At 35.7% G+C, this 19679-nt stretch overlaps 1 protein-coding gene across 1 annotated transcript in view; it reads left to right on the plus strand.

Annotated features, from left to right (window-relative positions):
- Positions 1 to 19679, plus strand: part of tmem132e (transmembrane protein 132E) — a 142800-nt gene that overhangs the window by 74712 nt on the left and 48409 nt on the right. Inside the window, exon 4 of the mRNA XM_007563873.2 lies at positions 11295 to 11487. Coding sequence (XP_007563935.1) covers positions 11295 to 11487 — 193 coding nt within the window. The remainder of the gene's footprint in view (positions 1 to 11294; positions 11488 to 19679) is intronic.

Raw genomic sequence — 19679 nt, forward strand, 5'->3', positions numbered from 1 at the left:
TTTTTTCATACTTAACATTTTTAACTGAATAAACATAATAAACATATATAATAATGACCTTTACATATAATAATAAACATTTTCACATATCATCTCCGATATCCACCGGACTCTGTTGCACAACATGTCAGCTGTTTGGGATTCCCCTCTGTTCTTACGTCACCAGCTTTCAGGATGCAATTTAGCTGCTCCTAAATGTCAACCCCATGACAACCTGTGTAAAAGATAAACAAACAAACAAAGAAATAAAAATAACACCTTGCTGCTATGTTTATGGTGTGTGGTATTTGGTATTTAGGGTCTTAATAAGCCCCCAGTTCTTACTACCTAAAACAGAAGCAAAAACATCCCCAAAAAAATAGCTTGAGCCAAAATTATTCATCATCTACTGATGAAGTAAATTTACATGAAAAACAACTTTGTGACCTAGTAGAGTAAATCTGTAGAAGAAAACGAATTAAACATTGACACAAATAATTCACTAGTTAAATTAAATACTGAGGAGTGACACTATTCTCACAATTAAATAAATTACTCCTTAAGTAATTATTACAGAGTATCAGATAGACTAAATACTATATAACTACACACAAACAAACCTATTTAAGCATATGGTCAAATAATTCTTTTTGTACACAATTAAATATTTGAATGTTAAATTCGTTCATAGAAAAAAATGAAATCAGTTGTTTTAGTTTCCTGTTTTAGTTTCTTGTTTTAGTTCCCCGCCCCCCGAGCTACAGCAACATTTCCAAGTCGTGACCTGTCCACGGTAATAAAAAGGTTGGGGACCACTGATCTAGATAACAAGACCTGGAAAAGTTTTTAATTAAAAACGATAGCAAGGGAGAGGGAAGTAGGTCAAATATGCTAGCTTGACTTTGACTATTTTAACATGTAGGTGTGCTGCAGAATTAAATGTTTTGATTCAGTTAAAAATAAAAAATAAAAAAGAAAAAACAGAGGCAACCCACAAACCAACACTCTGGCAGATCATCAGTAGTGCAGATGTTTAAATTAGCTAGTCAACCACCGCTGTGTTTAGACAATTGATTATTAATCGCAAAAATAAACATCAAGCCTGAAAACATGATACTGTAACGGATTGATACATTTGTGGATGCAAGGCGTCTACTCCTTTTAATAAAAGTATTTACAAACATAGCATTCCCTCTCCACCTTTCAGTTCCCTTTCAGTGCAGGCTGATATAACATGTATAGTTTTTGGCGTCCATTTGAATTTCTGAAGGTTTTGCAGGTTAATGTGGTTACATAAAGCTTGTTTGTAAGTATGCACTCTGTGGTTTTATGTTGTGTAAGAGGACTCTCCAGACACTGCAAACTACTGAATGTGCAGCATATGTTGGTTCTTATGTAAATTGGTGTGTGCATCCATGCATGCATGTCTTTGCTTGTATTTAGATTGGTAAGCATAATTATAGGTGGCGTGGAGATGCAAAGTAACATACTGTTACTTTTCTGCATTTATTATCCTTAAACCAGGGCTGGCTATGTGCAAAAATAAAGTTTGTTTATTATTATTATTTCAAGTTGAAATATACGTTTCACATAAATCATGAATCTCCTCTTTACATAATATATTTTAGCTGTACACTGAAGCGAATTTGGTTTTAATTAAATAAAACAAGCGTCCCTTATGCCAGTAAAATATTCAGTGTTCAATCTGTTCCATTCACGTTTTGGTCGATTTTAGTGTCAATTCTGGAAGTTTCAAACATTCTCACTTCTGTAGGATGTTTGAGGAAAAATATCAACCATGTCCTCTCTTTAACCTTGACTTCCCTCTACAGGAGATTCTCCCCATGGAGCTGAAGGTTAGAAAAGCAAGATTTCCCAAGAACAGAATACCATATTTTAGTGTCAAAAACTCAAACGATTGAAATTGGAAAGAAAAAAAAAATTGCGATGCAGGTGCAATGACACACAAGTCCACCCGGCATATGAATAGAGCCTTCATATGTTGCTTGTTAATAATGTAGAAATGCCCAGTGGCTTCTGTTTGAGGGGTTGTGGAAGCGTTGGCGAACAGCCTGACATGCACTGGTCCCAGCCCACCGGCCTCATGCATCACCGCTCTGCCGTCTCCATTCATCTCTACAGCTGATTCATCTGTGGTATTGCTTTTGCTGTGATGCAACACAAGGTGGAGGTCCGCTGCACGCACAGGGGGCGCTCACCCTCGACCCGCCACATAAATCATACCCTGTAATAAAACTGACTGGTGCCGTTCTTTTTCCTCCCCTGCCGTTTCCTCGCAGGGTCAAAGCGAAGAAAGGGGTGAACCTGCTGCAGACCAAGTCCAAGCATGCTCAGTGGAAGGTAGACTGGGAGGTGCAGCCCGGCGCCAAGCATTCCATCACCACCATCAATGTGAGCAAGAACAAGGCAGTGAAGCAGGGGTAAGTCAAAGTGTCTGCACTCTCCCAAGCTCCTCTCACACAAATACACTCATATTTGTCCTAATAAGAGACTCAAAGTCAATAAATATGTCATAAACCATTGGTTATAGTGAAGTTGGGAAAGTTCCCACCATTTTTTTAGTAGTAAAATACTTCTTTAGGACCAGGCACTGGATGACAAAGTGCAGACAGTATTTTACAGGGCAAAGCTAAAAACTAGGACTGTCAACATTAATGCGCTTACATGCAATTAATCTAAAAATGTTATTCCGTTAATATGACATAGCGCAGATTAATTGAACTACTATCTTGACCTAACAGCCTTTCTCCATTGGAGGGTTACCCAGTTCAAGCAGCACGCTATGATTCGATACACGAGGAATGACAAACGACCGCAAAAGGTGAAGGTTTTCCATGACAGCAACATAAGTTGAACATTTTTCAGTTTTCTTGTATTGCGTCACTAATCTGAGTGTAAACATCTATAGTATGAGCTTGACATTTCACATGCACAAATTACACCGGTCACTCGGCTGGATGAGGACAAGCCACTGTCGCCTCATTGCACGAGTTCTAAAGGAAATGAATGGAGAGGAACTGGAACAAAATGACTTCCTTTAAACCTTCCTGAATATTAAATAATGGAAAACTGAGGATCATCAGACATGCTAGTTTGAGACAATAACACATTTTCTTAAAAATTTTATAAAAACCTTCACACAGTGGCAGTTTTTGACATGGGTGCTATGGGCAGTTGCCCCGGGTGGCATTGGAAAGGGGTGGGGCACCCAAAACCTAGAAAATAAATGATATCTTATCTGTCAGTTCTCCTCTGAACAAGTTTGATACTACTTATATGGATGTGTAGTGGAGCAAGTTTCCTTTAGTAGATGTTGAGTACTGTGAGACTACATTACCTGCTTTCTACTGCAGAAAAAAAATCAGATAAGTTCTTGCATTTTAATTGGTTGGAGTGCAACAGAGAATGTGATCAGTCTGATTAAATTGTTTAATTTAACCCTAACCTGTAGATATTTTCTTGGATTCTTTAAATGTTCTGCTAAATTATTTGTTCATGAGGGAAAGTGAAGTGAATTTGATTAAAAATTAACTTTTGCCAGAGAAACAAATAAAATCAGATTAGCTTTATTTTGGTAAATTTACGATGTTACAATAAAATGACACAAAATAAGGCATTATTTTACAAACCAATAATTTTCTAAAAAAATGAAGAGGCTGAATAAACTACAATATGTAGCTACATTATTTGCAGTATCAGCTTCCTTTTTTTTAGATTATCTATGTTTTGCAAGACAGTTTGGTTACCAGTGTTGCTTTTCTTTTTTTCTTTTTTTTTTTTAAAGGACTATATGGCTGTTTGCCCAGGGTGCCACTGTATCACAGGTTGTCTATTGGTTATTTGCAGAACAAAATTATGAGCACAGATTTTGGTCAAAATATTATAAATAACACACATTCAATAAAATAGAATAATATTGAAACCATTGATTTATTTTAGTAACTTAATTCAGTAAGTGAAACATATCTAGTCACATTTATTATGATTTTCTTCCTACAGCTAATGAAAACACAACATTTAAGATTAGAATATTAAATCACGTCAGTTAAAAACAAAAACACATTAATACAAAAATGTGGGCTTAATGAAAAAATGTATTTAAACTGACTGTACAGCTTTTAAACTGGCCTATCAGAATTGAGGCTTCGTTCCATTTAGTCCCATTAAAATACTAATAAACTTTCTTGGATGCGTGTTTTTATTTTTACATTTTATCTGATTCAGAACAGCTCTATGTGAAACATTTCTTCAAATATCAGTGGTTTTATTGTGGTGTTGAATTCAGGTAAATAATTCCTTCTAAAAACACACACAGAGAGAACATCCATCACGTTTTACTCCTGGGGCTTTACAAGAGCAAAGGTTTCCTTCACCTCTGAGCTCCAGCCACTGAGGGGAAGCAACTAAAAATTAGCAACCATCTATCAAACTTTGCAGTGCGTTTGGTTCATTAAAAACCGAAGCAATGGGAGTTTGACTGGAGACATTAGCCGCGGCTGCTCCACATACCAGCATCCCCGCGGACGCCCTTATGGCCGGAAGAGGAGTCGCCGGAAGAAACAGAAAAAGGCCCACCATTTCTCTCTTGTTTACACCTTTCCTGCCATATTTGGTGACCCGTGTCTGTAATCTTTGCCGCCCTGTCAACATGTGGGAAATGTCCAGTAGGGGTCAAGCGTGGATGGAGGAACCATGTGTCAGACTGCATTTAGTCAAAAACTAAAGCAGGTCTGTGTGAACCTGAAAGGTAAACGACCAAAGTTCATGAAACAAATCAGGTTTTGATGTTTTATTCAAATCAAGCTGACTGGAAATTACTTTAAAGAAGATAAAATGACCAATTCCTTTTGATATTTCCATGTAAAAATTTGTTAACAGTTTTTGCTTAAAAATGTGGATGGACTTTGTGGCAAAATAGTCCAGGAGAACTTTGAAATAATTTCTATAATCTTTCTTGTGTAGTCTTGGTACATTCACACCCATTGTAGCATAAAGCATTCATGTACTTTAGAATAGAAATATGTAAAAATATAATATAGAAAATAAAAGGATGCATATTCAGTGTAAAGACATAAAAACATAAATGAATAAGAAACTGTGCCGAGCAAATTTACAGCATAGGAAAATAATACTGTACACTTATTAAAAAATATAGTAGAAATATCCTTTTATAAATCCACAGAGGGGAAATTCAGGTGTAATAGCATCAAATACATAGGTTCACACCAAAAGTTCCAAAAGTGTTGAAGAATATATAGAAGATTAACAATAAAAGTAATAATGATATACTGTACATGATTATAATGTAGAGATCTGTGCAGTTATTAGAATAGAAATAGTTTTCATAAAACAAAAGTAGCACACAGTTTTTAAAAAAATAACCTTTTTGGGGGGTTGGCAAATTAGGTTCCGGGGGATGGGGGTTTTTTGAATTGATTTGGTTTATTCATTCATTCAATTTTTTTTTTTTTGGCCCTTTTTGGCGGCAGGGCTTTTCAGGTTCTTTTCCTTATTTAAAAAGGCAAATTAAAAGCGGCTTTTGCCTTTGATTAACCGTTAAAAAGGTGCCGGTTTTTGGAATTAAAAAGGGTTTTTTTTTAAAAAGATAAAAACATACTTTTGTTATGGAATTTAAGCGCCTGTCGTTGTCGGACTCCACCGTCTGTATGGAATTCATGTATGGAAGGATTTATCAAGAATTGGAAGGAATTGAATATTTTTTTATATTTAGCATTTGTCTCTAAAGCTAATGCTTCAAAATTAAGTAAATGTAATGATGATTTTTTTTTCTCACACCTGACCTGTGATTTTGATCTGAATTATTTGTATTACATTTTCCTCATCATAGTACCCATATATTCTGAAGTTGTACAATATGTTGTTTTTTTTATCATGCTTGTTAAAAGAAATTCAAATCTAAGTTGATTAGTTAATTAATGTCGGTACGAAGCAAGTCCTTGAAGCTGAAGTCAGACTCCTTGTGTGTGAAAACACTGTGTGCTAATAAAACTGATTCTGATTTGTTCGGGTCCATCCCGGCTCCCCCCTCGTTAAATACACATTCATCCACCAGTTTAAATTAAACTTCAATCTAATTAAGGTTAAAATATAAACCTATGGCAGCGTTAATGCAGCTTTACAGTCACTTATGACTAAGTGAAGTGAAAGTTTTAGTTCTACCTTCTGCTATTTCTTTCATCATCCTCTCCGTCTTTATTCTTCACTTATTTTTCTACAATCCCTCCTCTTTTTTTTTTCAGTTAAACTTTACTTAAGTGCTGGAACTGTCCAGCGTACTTTGTCTTTTCCTGTACCCATCCACCTGGAACAATCTCATTCTGTAATAGCAGCTGCTTGGTAACACCGCATGAACAAATGCATTATTGATCGCTGTCAGTGGGCTTGGGATAAATAATGCTCTCCAAAACAGCCTGGTAATATCGTCGTTGCAACATGCGCAAAGAAAAAGTCGATCATTTAATAAGATTCTGGGATTTTTTTTATTTATTTATTTTTTGCTTTAAGAACTCAGTAGGATAACAGATAAAAAGTCATTTTGTAAAATGCTGGTACTGACTGCCAACCACTCAGGAAATCTGAAACAGAGAAAATGTCTCTTTTAAAACAGCACAATTTGCTCATTTGGACGTCCACAATGTCTGTTTTGAGGATTTAAAACATGACTGAAAATGGCCTAATTTAGCTTCTTTAAAAAAGATGAGTGCTTTTCAAAAAACATCCAAACAAAAATCTAATGCTCAATTAATGTAATTTTTGTTTTTTGAAGATTTTATTTTTGGAAAATAGTGGTTTTCTGTTTTTTTTTTGTTTTTTGTTTTTTTTTTTCTTTCACCAATGCACTCCTTCGGTTTCCATAGTTCAGAGTGATGTCACCATCCTCTGAGCCGCCATCTTGTTTGACAGGCACGTTTTACAGCTTTTACTTATGTGGACTTTGGATTCATATACCATCAGGTTAACTTTAATGGTGTATGGCTATGACTAAAACAGTTTTTTCCCAAAAAATTTTATGACTTATTTTTTGATAAATTCATCTTTATTCTGCTGACATCATGACTGCATTCTCGTAACTGAACACAGATTCTCATAGCCCGGCCTGCTAGCAGGTTAAATTTGCCAGATTTTGCCATCATCACTGCTGTAGGGAGGATTAAGATTATTTTAAACGTGAATCTGAATACTTTCAGTCGTCAGTGTAGACATCAGAAGAACCTCAGAAGCAAAAAACACTCAAGTAGAAGAGAAAAGGTTGTTAAACAGGTTCATAACTGAGCATATTATGGTCTATTTAAGAGCTCCATTTTCTTTGTTGAACCATTTTAACCTCTGCATACATCGTTTTTATTCTCCTGCTGTTGTCGGCCTGCAGCTTCTTTGATCCATTGAACTCTCCCTTTAAATCAGTTCAAACAGACCTCTGATCAAAGTATGAAATCCTCCCCTCTGCTCTGAAAAACCCCCAAGCCCTGCTTTTTAATATACACACTTTGTCCTCTACACAATGTACATCGTTAACCTAATGGGAACAGAGCTCTGCTTTCTTGAATCATGTTGGTTTCTTCTGCCCTTTGCTATGAAGTTATCTTTCTTTTTCTTCCCCCGTAGGTTGAATATAAATTTGTTTATTCATCACTTATCAAATCTGATTGTAGTGGAGAGGACACAGTGAGGCAGGTTAATTTATTGGAGCAAATGGAGATTATTGCACATAATAGAAAAGAAATATCACTTATTGTCCCTCAGTGGGAAAACTTAGCAAAGGAACAAGAGGAAGAGGAAACGTGTGTGTGTATATATATATATATATATATATATATATATATATATATATATATATATATATATATATATATATATATATATATATATATATAAGAGAGACTGGGGTAACCTGAGAAAATAAGACTGACATTTTAAAAGCAGCATTAAAGGAGATGTGCAGCTGACTAGAGTAACCTAAAGAAATTCTAGCATTTTTTTATGTTAATGAAGAGCAAACAGACTGTTTAAGAAATTGAAAAACTTTTTAAATAACAGCAAGAGTTATTTACTTAAAGGTCACGAGTCTCACAATAGTAATAAATTATTAGCTTAAAAAAAGCTCCTATATCTTTCTGAATAGCTACTTCTGAGTTAGTTTTGTCTTACTTCAAGTGAACTACGATATTTGCATGAGAAACTAGACAGAAATACTTGGTAAGATTTTGTATTTTTTGCTGTGTATTTATTGTTTTGTTGTGTTTTATTTTGGATTTTTACAATATCCCCAAGTTCTAGTGTTATCTGTTCTTCTGTTCTTTACAAAATTAAAGTTTATTGGTCTTTGAACTGGAACCAGAAAGTAGTTTTAAAACAATGTCATCATTTATCACAATAAATACGAGGGGAAATTTACCATGACGGGCTTAGTTGGATTAAAGTGGACTAAACAGGGTTGGTGTGAGTGCTCTCCTGGATGTTTAAGTCGGCCTGCAGCAGGAATCATTTTTATGCTGATTCAGGAGCTCTTCACCTGGACAGAGGAGCCCTCAGTCTCTCCCTCCCAGCTTACAGCCAGTTGGCCTCATATGGAGCGACTGTACCTGCGCTGCCTCCCCTCCGGTGGGCCGCGTTCATGACAGCTCCACTGACTCACAGACAGACAGGGGTGTTTGTTTTCAGTGAGTGATGTCGAGACAAATAGGCAGAGATCTCATCACGATGTTCCAGGGAGAGGAACCCGGTGTAGGCGGAGGATCATACGGAGTTTGATCTCGCTTTCATTAAAAGCCTCACACGCCGAATTCAGGGGGCGGGCTCCTGCTTTTGTGAGCGAACAGACAGCGGGCGCTTCACTCTCTGCGAAAGGTGACGTCTGGGCGGAACGACTCCCATCAGGAGCGGAGAGGGAATTAATTTGCCCCTTCACAACCGGCGAGACAGTTTAATGTTAGGCTTCTTGAACCCGGGGATTACAGGACCGGCGCGCAGGCTTTTGATAACAGGTCGGCTTCCATTGCTTCTGTATCACCAGCGTGTTTTGCGATAGTAAAAATGAGATGAACAAACGGGAGGGTTTTTTTTTGTGCCTGTTGCAAGGAAATGAGAAAACGCTACGAAGATGGAGTTGGAATCGAAAAGGAAACAACAAAAAGCTGCAAAGATAGAGTTGAAATCGACAGTTTATGAGACACCAAAATGTCTTAGGTGTCATTCTGGGCAACAAACTGAGTTGGAAGCCTCATATTGAATATTTTAGAAATAAAAATGCTACAACTATTGGATTATTGTTTAAAATAAAACATAATACATGTAAATATTCCTCCTTGATGCAGTAGTTGTCATATTGCTCAGAAAGTCACAAAAAGAAGCTATTATGCCTATTAATAAAGTGATAATGTGAACCAACTCATGCACTTTTTATTCAAGTACTTTAAAATTTAATAACAGTGTGCATATGAAATACTGGACATAATTTATTAAGCATTGAACAAAGTTTTCCTTCTGGAATTCAGAAATTATTTAATTTAGCAACTATAATTTACAAGGTTTAATATCTGAACATGCTAGAGATAAGCAAGGTAAAATATTGATGTGTTTCAGCTTTTTTGTGTACTTATTTATATATATGAACAGTGGATATATTTTTTCCATTTAAATAAAGTTAAACTGAAAATCTGAAATCGGTTTGCACAGGTTGCAGAAAACCTGCAGGATTTTCAGTTGGTGGGACTCTAAAGGTGAGAGGGACAGACTTAAAACTGAACCAGGATTAAAGAGCGCTGATTGTTTATCGACAAAAAGATCTTTGCATTTAAAACCAATCATTGGTTCATTTACGGTTTGACAACTTCTTTAAATGAGTAGATAAGGTGAACCAAACCAAAGCTCACTGGTTTCATGCATAAAGGAGAAAAAAACGGGTGAAATCGGCTTCCATCCAATCAGATCTCCTGCAAAATATTAAAGAAATCAGACTCATCTGAAACCATGATAGATTGGTTAAAAACCTAACCTTAAGCTCCTTAGTGCTATTCTTGCATGTAAAAACTCAGCTTAATCTAATAAAGTAAGTACACCCTAGAACAAAAATGACATAGTCAAATGTTAAATTGTACAGACGTACAACAGATGTTGTTTCAGGGGGTTTAGCATCCGTTTTCATCTGGGATGTATTATTCTGTGTGCTCCAGCAGGTTGCCCTGGTTCAGGCGGTCAAACACTTTGGTGGAAATCCTTGATTCATCAGAACATGAATGCATCCTACTTTGTTTTTTCTCATTTTGAATCAGAATGATGTTTTTAATATCTGTGGAGTATTTCTTCCAATATTTTTCTTGTATTTTGACCTTTGTATGAACGTACAAACTTCATCTTGCCTGTCGCTTTGTTGCTAGAACACCTGAATTTTCCACACTGAGGGACAACAAACTGAAGATACTCTGAGACACCAGATTGATAGAGAAGTGTCTCTATGAATCTTCACTTAAAGGTGACCTGTTATGCTTCCAAGAACAGGTCAGGATTGCTTTATACAAAACATGTTCATTATTTTTTTTTGTACAAAATCATTGTCGGGTAATGAGATTTTAGTCTAGTCAAATCTTTTCAGAATGAGCTGTTTTTTGGCCTCCTTCAATTTAAATCCAAATAAGCAGCTGCTGGCCACGCCCGCCCAACTCAAAGTTTATGCTCACAAACTAATGCACAATTATACAACTGCTTTGAAAAGCAAAAGTGGCGCATCCTGCACAACCAAAAAGAATACATCAAGTGGTTTCTGAATAGTGAGTCAACAACAAAACTCTTGTCTTTTCCAGCAGCCATTGTACACCGAATACAGCAGTAAAACCAACTGACAAAATGTGCTGCAGCTCATCTTGGGTTGCTAGGTAACGGGCTGGGCTTAGTTGGGGTTGCTAGGTGTTTTTGAAATATCCCTGTCACAAGAAATAAGAAACATTAACTTACTGCCAAAAAACAGCTGTTGTTGGAAGTAGTTGATTTGAAAGTATAAAAACTTTCATTTGGGTAAGTTCAAAATATAAGTTTTGAATAATAGGTCCGCGTTAATGTGCACATCAATATTTTCTACTTCATTTTGGGAAATTTATAGAAGTCCATTCTCTTACAGTAACTTTTAAATGTTTTCTACTCAACAATATTGCTAATTATTACTCCACTTCATTTACAGGAAGATCAGGGTTTCTTCCAGTGGTCTGCAGAGTTTTTTTTTTTTTTTTTAAGTTTTGACTGTGCTTTGTGTGTTTTCTTCTTTTTCATTAATCTGGCAGTGATGTGCTGGGGAACGTGGAGGTAATGCAGTTGGATTTTGAGATGGAGAACTTCACCAGCCTCTCGGTGACCAGGAGGATCAACTGGAACATCGACTACAAGGGACAGAACCCGGTGCCGGACTCGGAAAAGGTCGTGACGGAGCTCACGGTGGTGCAGCGGGACATTCAGGCCATCATCCCTCTGGCTATGGTGAGTAGCATTTTAAAAAAAAAACGCTTCACACAAGGTCTGCAAATGGACTTTTATGATTATTCCCAATCTTTATAAAGTTCAGAAAACTGAGTACATGTATAGGAAAGCATTTGATTTCCAAGCTTCTTGGTAAATACATTTCCCAACAGAGAAAACTCAGCATTTCAAAACTGAAAGTATCTTATTCTTATTAAATCCTAGTTGAATTCAGTGAAATGGGATGAAATTTAAAAGCTGGCTTGGTTGACTGTGCATGCCTAATGCAATTTAATTTATCGGGATAAATTAAATTGCTAGTTTTTACATAATCCTGCTAAAAGAGACAGAAAACACAACCTGCCTATACAGGTTTAATTTTGACTTTATTAAATTTAAAACAGATGGCAAAAGGATAACAGATTTTTTTTTGCCTGTTTTTCATTGAAGCCATTAGCAGATATGATCTCATCAGCCTTGATCCTTTCATTTTATTCCCGCAATCCCTGTTACATTTGGGCAGCTTGGAGATTATTAAAATATTTGCATTTGATGACATCAAGGTCTGTTGTTAATTTAAAGGTAATAAGTTGGCATTTTAATATAAATTTTTATGCCTTATTTCTTATTTAAGCTAAAACTTTTAGTTGTTTTTCCGTTTCCTTAGCAACCTGTGGGAAACAGTAAAGGTACCGTATAGTTACCTGATTCATGCAGCGAAATTACTGTGTAAACTGCAGCCGGTCATACTGTTACCTGTAATTGATTCATTAGGACTTGATTTACTTTTGCCAGCAAACTATTGATAGAAACATTTGAACATTTTGGGAATTCCAATAAATCATAAGGAAAATGTATGCAAACTTCTGAATTTGGAGAAGCTAAAAAAAAACATTCTTAATTCTAGTTAAAATAAATAGCTTTATTTCTGACCAGCCTAAAATGAGAAGCGTTTAGCTTGCTATATTAGCAGACAGGGAGGTTATGTTTTTACAATGCATCAAGACTTCAGGTTTAACTGTGTTTAATTAAATTGAAACAGGAACATAAAATAAACAACAAAATGTAAAAGGTTTTGGTTGTTCTACAGATTTTCGAGGGTGAAATGATGAAACATAATAGTAATCAACACCTACGCTGATGACATGATAGTAATTATGAGCCAACAAGTCCAAGTGTCCCCTGTATTTTCCTGGCACCAGGTAGTAATTACGGAAGGCAGTAAACAGATTAAGAAAACAAAAGGGCATTAATCAAGCCAGAGACGTCGGCAGCGTCAGACTCCTCTCTGCCTTTTGCCCTAATCATCATAGATTTAAATTGTTGGTTTTGGCTGTAATGACATTTTACTGCACTTGATAAATTATTGTGAGGATTAGAGGCTTGTATACTGTCGGGTTTCCTCCAGAGCACTTAGGTTTGGACAAAGGTCATCTCTGTAGACTGAGACCTCTCAGCAGGAGTGGTGAATTGATATGCAGCAACATAAATAATGCTAACAGTTTATTTGTGCGTAGCTGCAGTTCTTAAGGCCCAGTGCTTGGCTTGTCAGCGAGATAACTCCCAGTTGGCTGGTATTTGTTTGCATAATTAGATCTGCTCTGCATATGAAGCTCCATTAAATATACTTGAGCTCCAGTTATGATGTTGTGGATGGCCCATCTGCTGTAACATAAGGTTCACTTAAAATCTCTTGTCCTCCCTTGACACTCAGGATTTGCATGCATATTGTGCCCAGATGTGTTGAGCAGCGCTGCAGAATGAGAAGAGATGGGTGCTTCTACCACTTTGTCTTGTAAAACAACTTCAGTTCCTGTCAGACTCTTGTTTTTGTTTCATAATTAGAAATGTTAGCACAGTTTTCAGTTCATGAGTTCAGCTCACACTTTTGAGAACCTGGAACAGTTCTTTAAGTCTCATCGTGACGTCATTTAACGTCAACATTGCAGGTGACAGATTTGCGCCCATCATCAGCTGGAAATAAGATAAAATATTACAATCTTGAAATTTGAAGAATGTAATTTGAATTTCTTCGATAACATGTGACAGTTTCCACAATGAAACAAATTAACCATTTTTTTAGGTAATTTGATGGAATCTGTATTGAATTTCAAAAAAAAAATCTCAACATAAAAAAAAATACAATTTCTCTCATTTACTCATTTCATTACAGCCCCTAACCTAAAGTCCAGTTAAAGTAAAAATCAAACCAAACATCTCTTTCACCTCTTTATGCACCAATTTATGTGTATGACTGATTCCCTTTTGGTTTGCATCGTGGCTTAGTCTTCAGATGCAGCATCTTTTGTCAAATATCTTGGATAAAGCAGCTTTAACTGAGAAGAACCATCAGTGTCTCGATGAGAAGCAAGGTCTCAAGATATTTGCACATCACTGGAAACTGGCAAACCAGTTTCCAGTGGCAAACCAGTTTCCAGTGATGTGCAAATATCTTGAGACCTGGTTCATGTTTTGCTGTTCATAGCAATCAACAAGACTTCCATGTTATCTTTTAAAAGGTCCTTCCTGAAGCTTTCGTTTGAACTTTGGCTTCTTTGCATTTTTGAACTTTTATAGTTTTGATCGTTTCATATCAGACATTTTTGTTCTGGTATAATAATTAGCTGTCACCACATGTCAGTCCATTCATGCTTTTACAACCAATAATTAAAAGTAATTTTCCAACATATACTCATGTTTTACATAAGGACAGGTGTTTTTATGGCTACAAAAAAATATCAGGAGGTGGATGGACATAGGGTTACCTGATTGTTTTCAGAGAAACTTTGCTCTTTAGGACTTTTAAGTTTGATGTGTGAATAATTTTTGCAAATAAATTAAGCAAGATGTGAATTTGAAAATGGCTCATACAGCTACAAGTGTTGTCGGGTTTTGTTTCTACCAGCTTTGCCCGTCTAAAGACTAAAATCTTCTTCAGGGAAACAAAACGTTTCATGATACTGAAGTTTGAACTTCTTATTTTTAGGGGCTTTCCTCAAATGCAAACATGTGATAACGGCACAAAAATCTCTTATTCAAACAGAATTTTAGAGGATAAGTAATAATTCTGTATTACACTCACTAGCTATGTTACCATTGACCATATAAATGTGTAATTTATAAGTAAGTTTGTCATTTGTAAGTTTTTTGATTAAAAAACAACACAAAACATTGGCACTAAGATGAGGCGGCTTTTTTAGCTGTAAATTGGTTTATTTTTGTAAAACTGGAGTAGAAACACTTTTTTCACATTACATAACATGAACAACTTGTAATGTTGAAAAACAAAAGCCATGTTTTCTAATGACTTATCACATGAACAAATGTATTCATGTGTGATTTTAATTGTGTTTCTTATTTAATAGAAATACTGCAATTGTAAAAAAAATGTGTTGTTTTTTTTACACTGGTGGAATGTTGTCAGTTTTGAGCATATTGTAATGGAAACACAACTATTGTTACAATTCATTCATTATATTTTATTTCCTAGTTTTAATCTTGCTTAAAATCAGCCTTCTTGCTCCTTATTTAAGAGAAACTTTTTGAAAACTAAACTACACATTTCTGCTTTTGTGCCCAAATGGCTAGTAACAGTACTAGAATGACAATACAGTCATCTAGTACTGTCATCTAAAACGGCTCACTACAGTAACCCTGTCACAAGACAAAAATGCAAAAAATGTGTTTGTCTCAAGAAGTTGGACTAACTTTCAGGACAGAAACATTGATTAAAACGTGCTCCTTCTAGGCAAACTCTGAAATAAAGTGAGGATTTTACTCTGTTACACAAAAGATGATCAAAGATGTAACTTTGTTTTTTTTAGTTTCCAGGTGTTACTTTTGAACAGCTTACAGAGTAAAGATCTCCAACATGTTTCTGTTTTTATTTATCTTTTTACAAGAGCAAAGTCTGGTGTTCTGATGTGAGAGCGTAAAGTGTTGATCACTCGACAGTTTCATCTGAACATTTTTTAAAAATAAATGGACCCCATATGGACCATAAATATTCAGCGTTGCTTGAAGCTGTCATAAATGTATCAGTTTTTAATAAGAGATAAAGGCCGTTTTGTACATTGGGAAATGTACAAAACCATGAATAAAAAGATGGTGTTTTTTTATTCATCTTCAGCTCCTGACTGGTTTTCTCTGGGTTTTCATCCAGTTTTAGGTTTTTTGTTTTTCTGTTATGTCGTTGAAAAGTATTTGGTGAAAAAGAAAAAAACAAAGAAGAATGAAAAATTAGACATTTTTCATTCTTTTCTTGAAATCTCTTTTCAAGAAAAGAGAAATCTCTTTTCTTGTTTCGAAGCAGATTGAAAAATGAACCCGGCCCTTTAAAGAGAAACGTTGTTGGTGTTGGTGTGAGACCATCTATCATATATATCATAAGTGACTATATGAAAAAACATTTTAACAAAAATGAAATTCTTTCCAACCTTTTGAAAAGCAAACTTTGTTCTGCCTGAGTTAAAGCTTAAAACCTTTACAAATAGATCTAGTTTCTGAGATCTTTTTGGTTTTGTTGGGTTACAGTGACTTACTGCTTCTGAATTCTCCCAACCAGCATCTAAAGAGGCTAAACTCTGCGTGTATCATTGTTCTTTGTATGTTGCTGCTAAATATCGGTCCTTTTAAGTCTGCAGAGTTTTCTGTTGCTTTGTTTTCACAACCCTCAGCGATGGATGTTCCCTTCTTTAGTTTTTAAACATGAAAATACCGCAGCCAGGTTTGTGTTTGGAGCATCATCACTGCATGGTTAAATCGGCTGCTATCAGCATAAAACACCTGACTTTGTCTTTGCTTTGAAGAGGGAAAAAAATCCAAGCAAGAAGGAGCCTGGTGAATGGTGCATCACATGGGTTAGTGGCAATGCTTAACGTTAAGACATCTACCCAGTGTTTACTGATTTATTTTTTAAATTAATTGTTTCTCAGGCTGGTTGAACGCAAAGCCATAAATTTTATGCTAATATACATAAACGTTCATTGATAGACACACACAAACACGTCAGTGAAATGTACAGTTGAGGATTTAATGTCTGACTAAAATTTTTCGCCTCAGTACCCATCAAACAAAAAGCCAGAGGCCAGATGGAGCTGCTGGGTAATGGATTCCATTAAATACAGGGACAATAACTGCAAGTAAATGACTCTTATCTCTGGGCAGAGTTTAGACAAAACAGAAAGTTTTCACAGAGAAACTGACTCCATTCTGCACTGTATCTTCCAACAGGACAGAGGTTTGAATATAGTCTTCTGCAAAGGCTTGAAAACAGGTTAGTGTATAAATGGTGTAAAATATTTTAAAAACATCAAATGTTTGAGGTTTAGTCTAGACTAAATAATTTAAGAAAGGTACAGATTTGGCCTTTCAGCAATGACATTTGATGTGAACTGACACTTTTTCTGTCATTTCTTAAAAAGAAAATCATTTAATTGCCTTAAAATACTTTTGGTGCAATTTTTTGCTCCAAAAAAATGTATCCCTGCAGCCTTTGCAGAAGACTGCATGGATAAAATGGCACCTGCAGGAACAAATTTGGCCCCTGTGGTAAAACATTAGGAAACCCCAGCTCTGCATAGTTAAAGACACTGAAGCAGCCAAGCTTAAATTAGTTCAGAACAGTATGTACCAAATCAACAAAGTCCGTTTTTGTACCTGGCAGGTATCTGGCTGCCTTTTGCAGACATGGTAATTACTGAAATGATAACTCTGTGCAGTGATGACTGTTTTTTTTCAGGTAAGCATAATTAGAGTTCCCATAGCAGCGTACATTTATCTGCAAAGTGTGCCGTGTGGTGAATGCGCTCCAGATGCCAAAACGGCGAGCAGAGCTTAGGAGGATGATCTCTTTCAATTAGGATTTTACCCCAGAGTCCAGTCTGTTACCCACACAGGATCCGCTGTGGAAATTAGACAAATTAAAAAAAAAAAAAAAAGTTAAAAAATGACAAAATCCTTTAATCCAGAGAGAAAAAAAAAGATACAGCTAAAGCTTAAAACTCAGTATACAGCCTCCTTCTTTAACTCTACTGTGTTTGACACTTCATTCTTGATATAAGAAAGAAAAACCTGCTGACTAATGTTGGACAGTGATCCAGAAAATGCTGAATCAGTAGTTGCTATGGCAACTAAAGGTGACTAAAAGTCACTTCAACAGTGACCTTTAGCGACTAACTCTTCTTTCAGGGGAGTCTGTGAATGCTTATATGCCTAAAGCTAAAATGTTTTTGCATTAAATATAATTTTTTTATGCATAGTACTCATGTGATGTCACACTTCCGTGAACTTTATAACTAAAATCAATCTTGACACCCAGTTGCTATGACAACAATAAACAAACCTCAAGCTAAGAATTAGCATTTGCCTCACTTCCAGCTTATAAATAGTAGAACATTACATTGTAATCAAGGAATCAAAAATTACAATTTTGAGACAATACTGAGATAAATATCAGTGACATTTACGACAGTACTTACTGCCGAACTAGCAAAATTAGTTTAGCTAGCTTTCATCTGTAAGGTAAGATGGACATGTAGTGTACCTGTTACTACATGAACATGTTACTACATGAACTTACTCTGCCAGCAAATGGAGCAGTTACAATTGTAGTGAAAATGCTAAAAAAAAAATAAAAATGTTGCTGCTGGAGTAGTTTCAATTTGACATTTTTGGCCCATGTTTCAAAAAATTTGGACACCTCTGTTGCAATAGAGATACACCATTACAAATATGTAGTTATGTATCTCAAACTAGATTGAAAGTTTACTCCCAGCTTGTAAATCCAGCTCTTTACAAATAAATTTGCACATTTCTAGTTTTAAGAAGTGCAAATAAATGCAAATTTATACTGTTTGACAGAGGCAGCAGCGATCCCAGAGTTGGGTGAGGTCGGCACAATAAATATCAAGTGGGGGTCAAACAGAAAACCAACAAAAAAGAAAAAAAAGTGTCATGAAATGTTTGTTTTGTGTGTTAAATTATAATAAGTGCAGAGCTTGCGTAATTCTCCTCTGACTGCTAAACACTTCTTTGCCTTGCAGTTTAGATTAAACCCACGAGGGGAGAGATGCTACTATACGCTCTGCAGACTCATTAAAACTGTAAAATGAGAGCTGCGCTGAAATTTAAATGTACTATTTTTAGTTTTAGGAGACTTTCATAAATTTAGACCGTCTCCAGGGTTTCTCCTTTGCCAAGAATGAGAAAACGTATCCCCCCAAAACTCATAAATAAGTAATGTGCATATATGTTTAAGTAAATCAGTGAGGATTTAAAAAAGAGGATAATATTCCATTTGTAACAGTATTTATTCAGGGTTGTCAGGAAAAAGAAGGAAAACATTTATTTAAAATAAATATACCAAAGGTGATTTTTTTTTAAAAAAAAGTGTAATTCTTCCTACAAGGAAGTGACCGACAGATATCTGGAGGTTTATCTGATCTCAGTTTTAAACAACAAATGAGAACTGTCATGAAAAAACAACACTCAAGCAATATTGTTTCAATATTTATCATTTAGTATACACAATGTCAGCATGTGCTCAGAGTTTTTAATAGTTTGGGTCAAATTGTGAGTTTAAATGACTGCAACAACCTCTAATTCTTCATTTTACAGACACTTTATGAAAATTTACTCGTCAGTCTATCTAGATGAAATTATGTAATAGATGAATTTTAAAAACTCCGTTCTGCTCTTTTTAGTTCTTGAATGAAACTATTCTACTTATGGCTTCTCTTTGAAAATGGCTGCTGTTGTTTTCTCTGGTCTACCCAAAAATCAGTTTGCGAAGGACGAAAACCTTTACCGAAGGGGCAGAACAAAATATACCATATGAAGGAAAAGGAAGCATTACTGAAACGCCTCATAAAGCATTTTCATTCGTGTTACGACAATACGAAGCATCTTAAAGTGCTATAACTCCAATCATATAAAGGTTAGATGCATCACACCCTGTGGTGCACTACTCTAAATGTCTATCCTGAATTTTAGACCCAATATGGAACCAAAACGACTTTCCTGTATGATTAAAGTAAAGGGTAATACTTTCCTGTTCTTTCAAATCTTATTTTCTGTTATTTCCACTCACTCATTGGGAGAAAAGTGCCCTTGAAATGATGAAATCCAAGGAAAGATATTTAAGTGCACAGAAACGAGCTGCGGTCTGGCTCTGAGAGCGTCACCTGGACGGCACGGGGGCCGCCATGGTAATG

Source organism: Poecilia formosa, unplaced genomic scaffold (assembly GCF_000485575.1).
Source record: "Poecilia formosa unplaced genomic scaffold, Poecilia_formosa-5.1.2 Scaffold152, whole genome shotgun sequence".
Lineage (NCBI taxonomy): Eukaryota > Metazoa > Chordata > Actinopteri > Cyprinodontiformes > Poeciliidae > Poecilia > Poecilia formosa.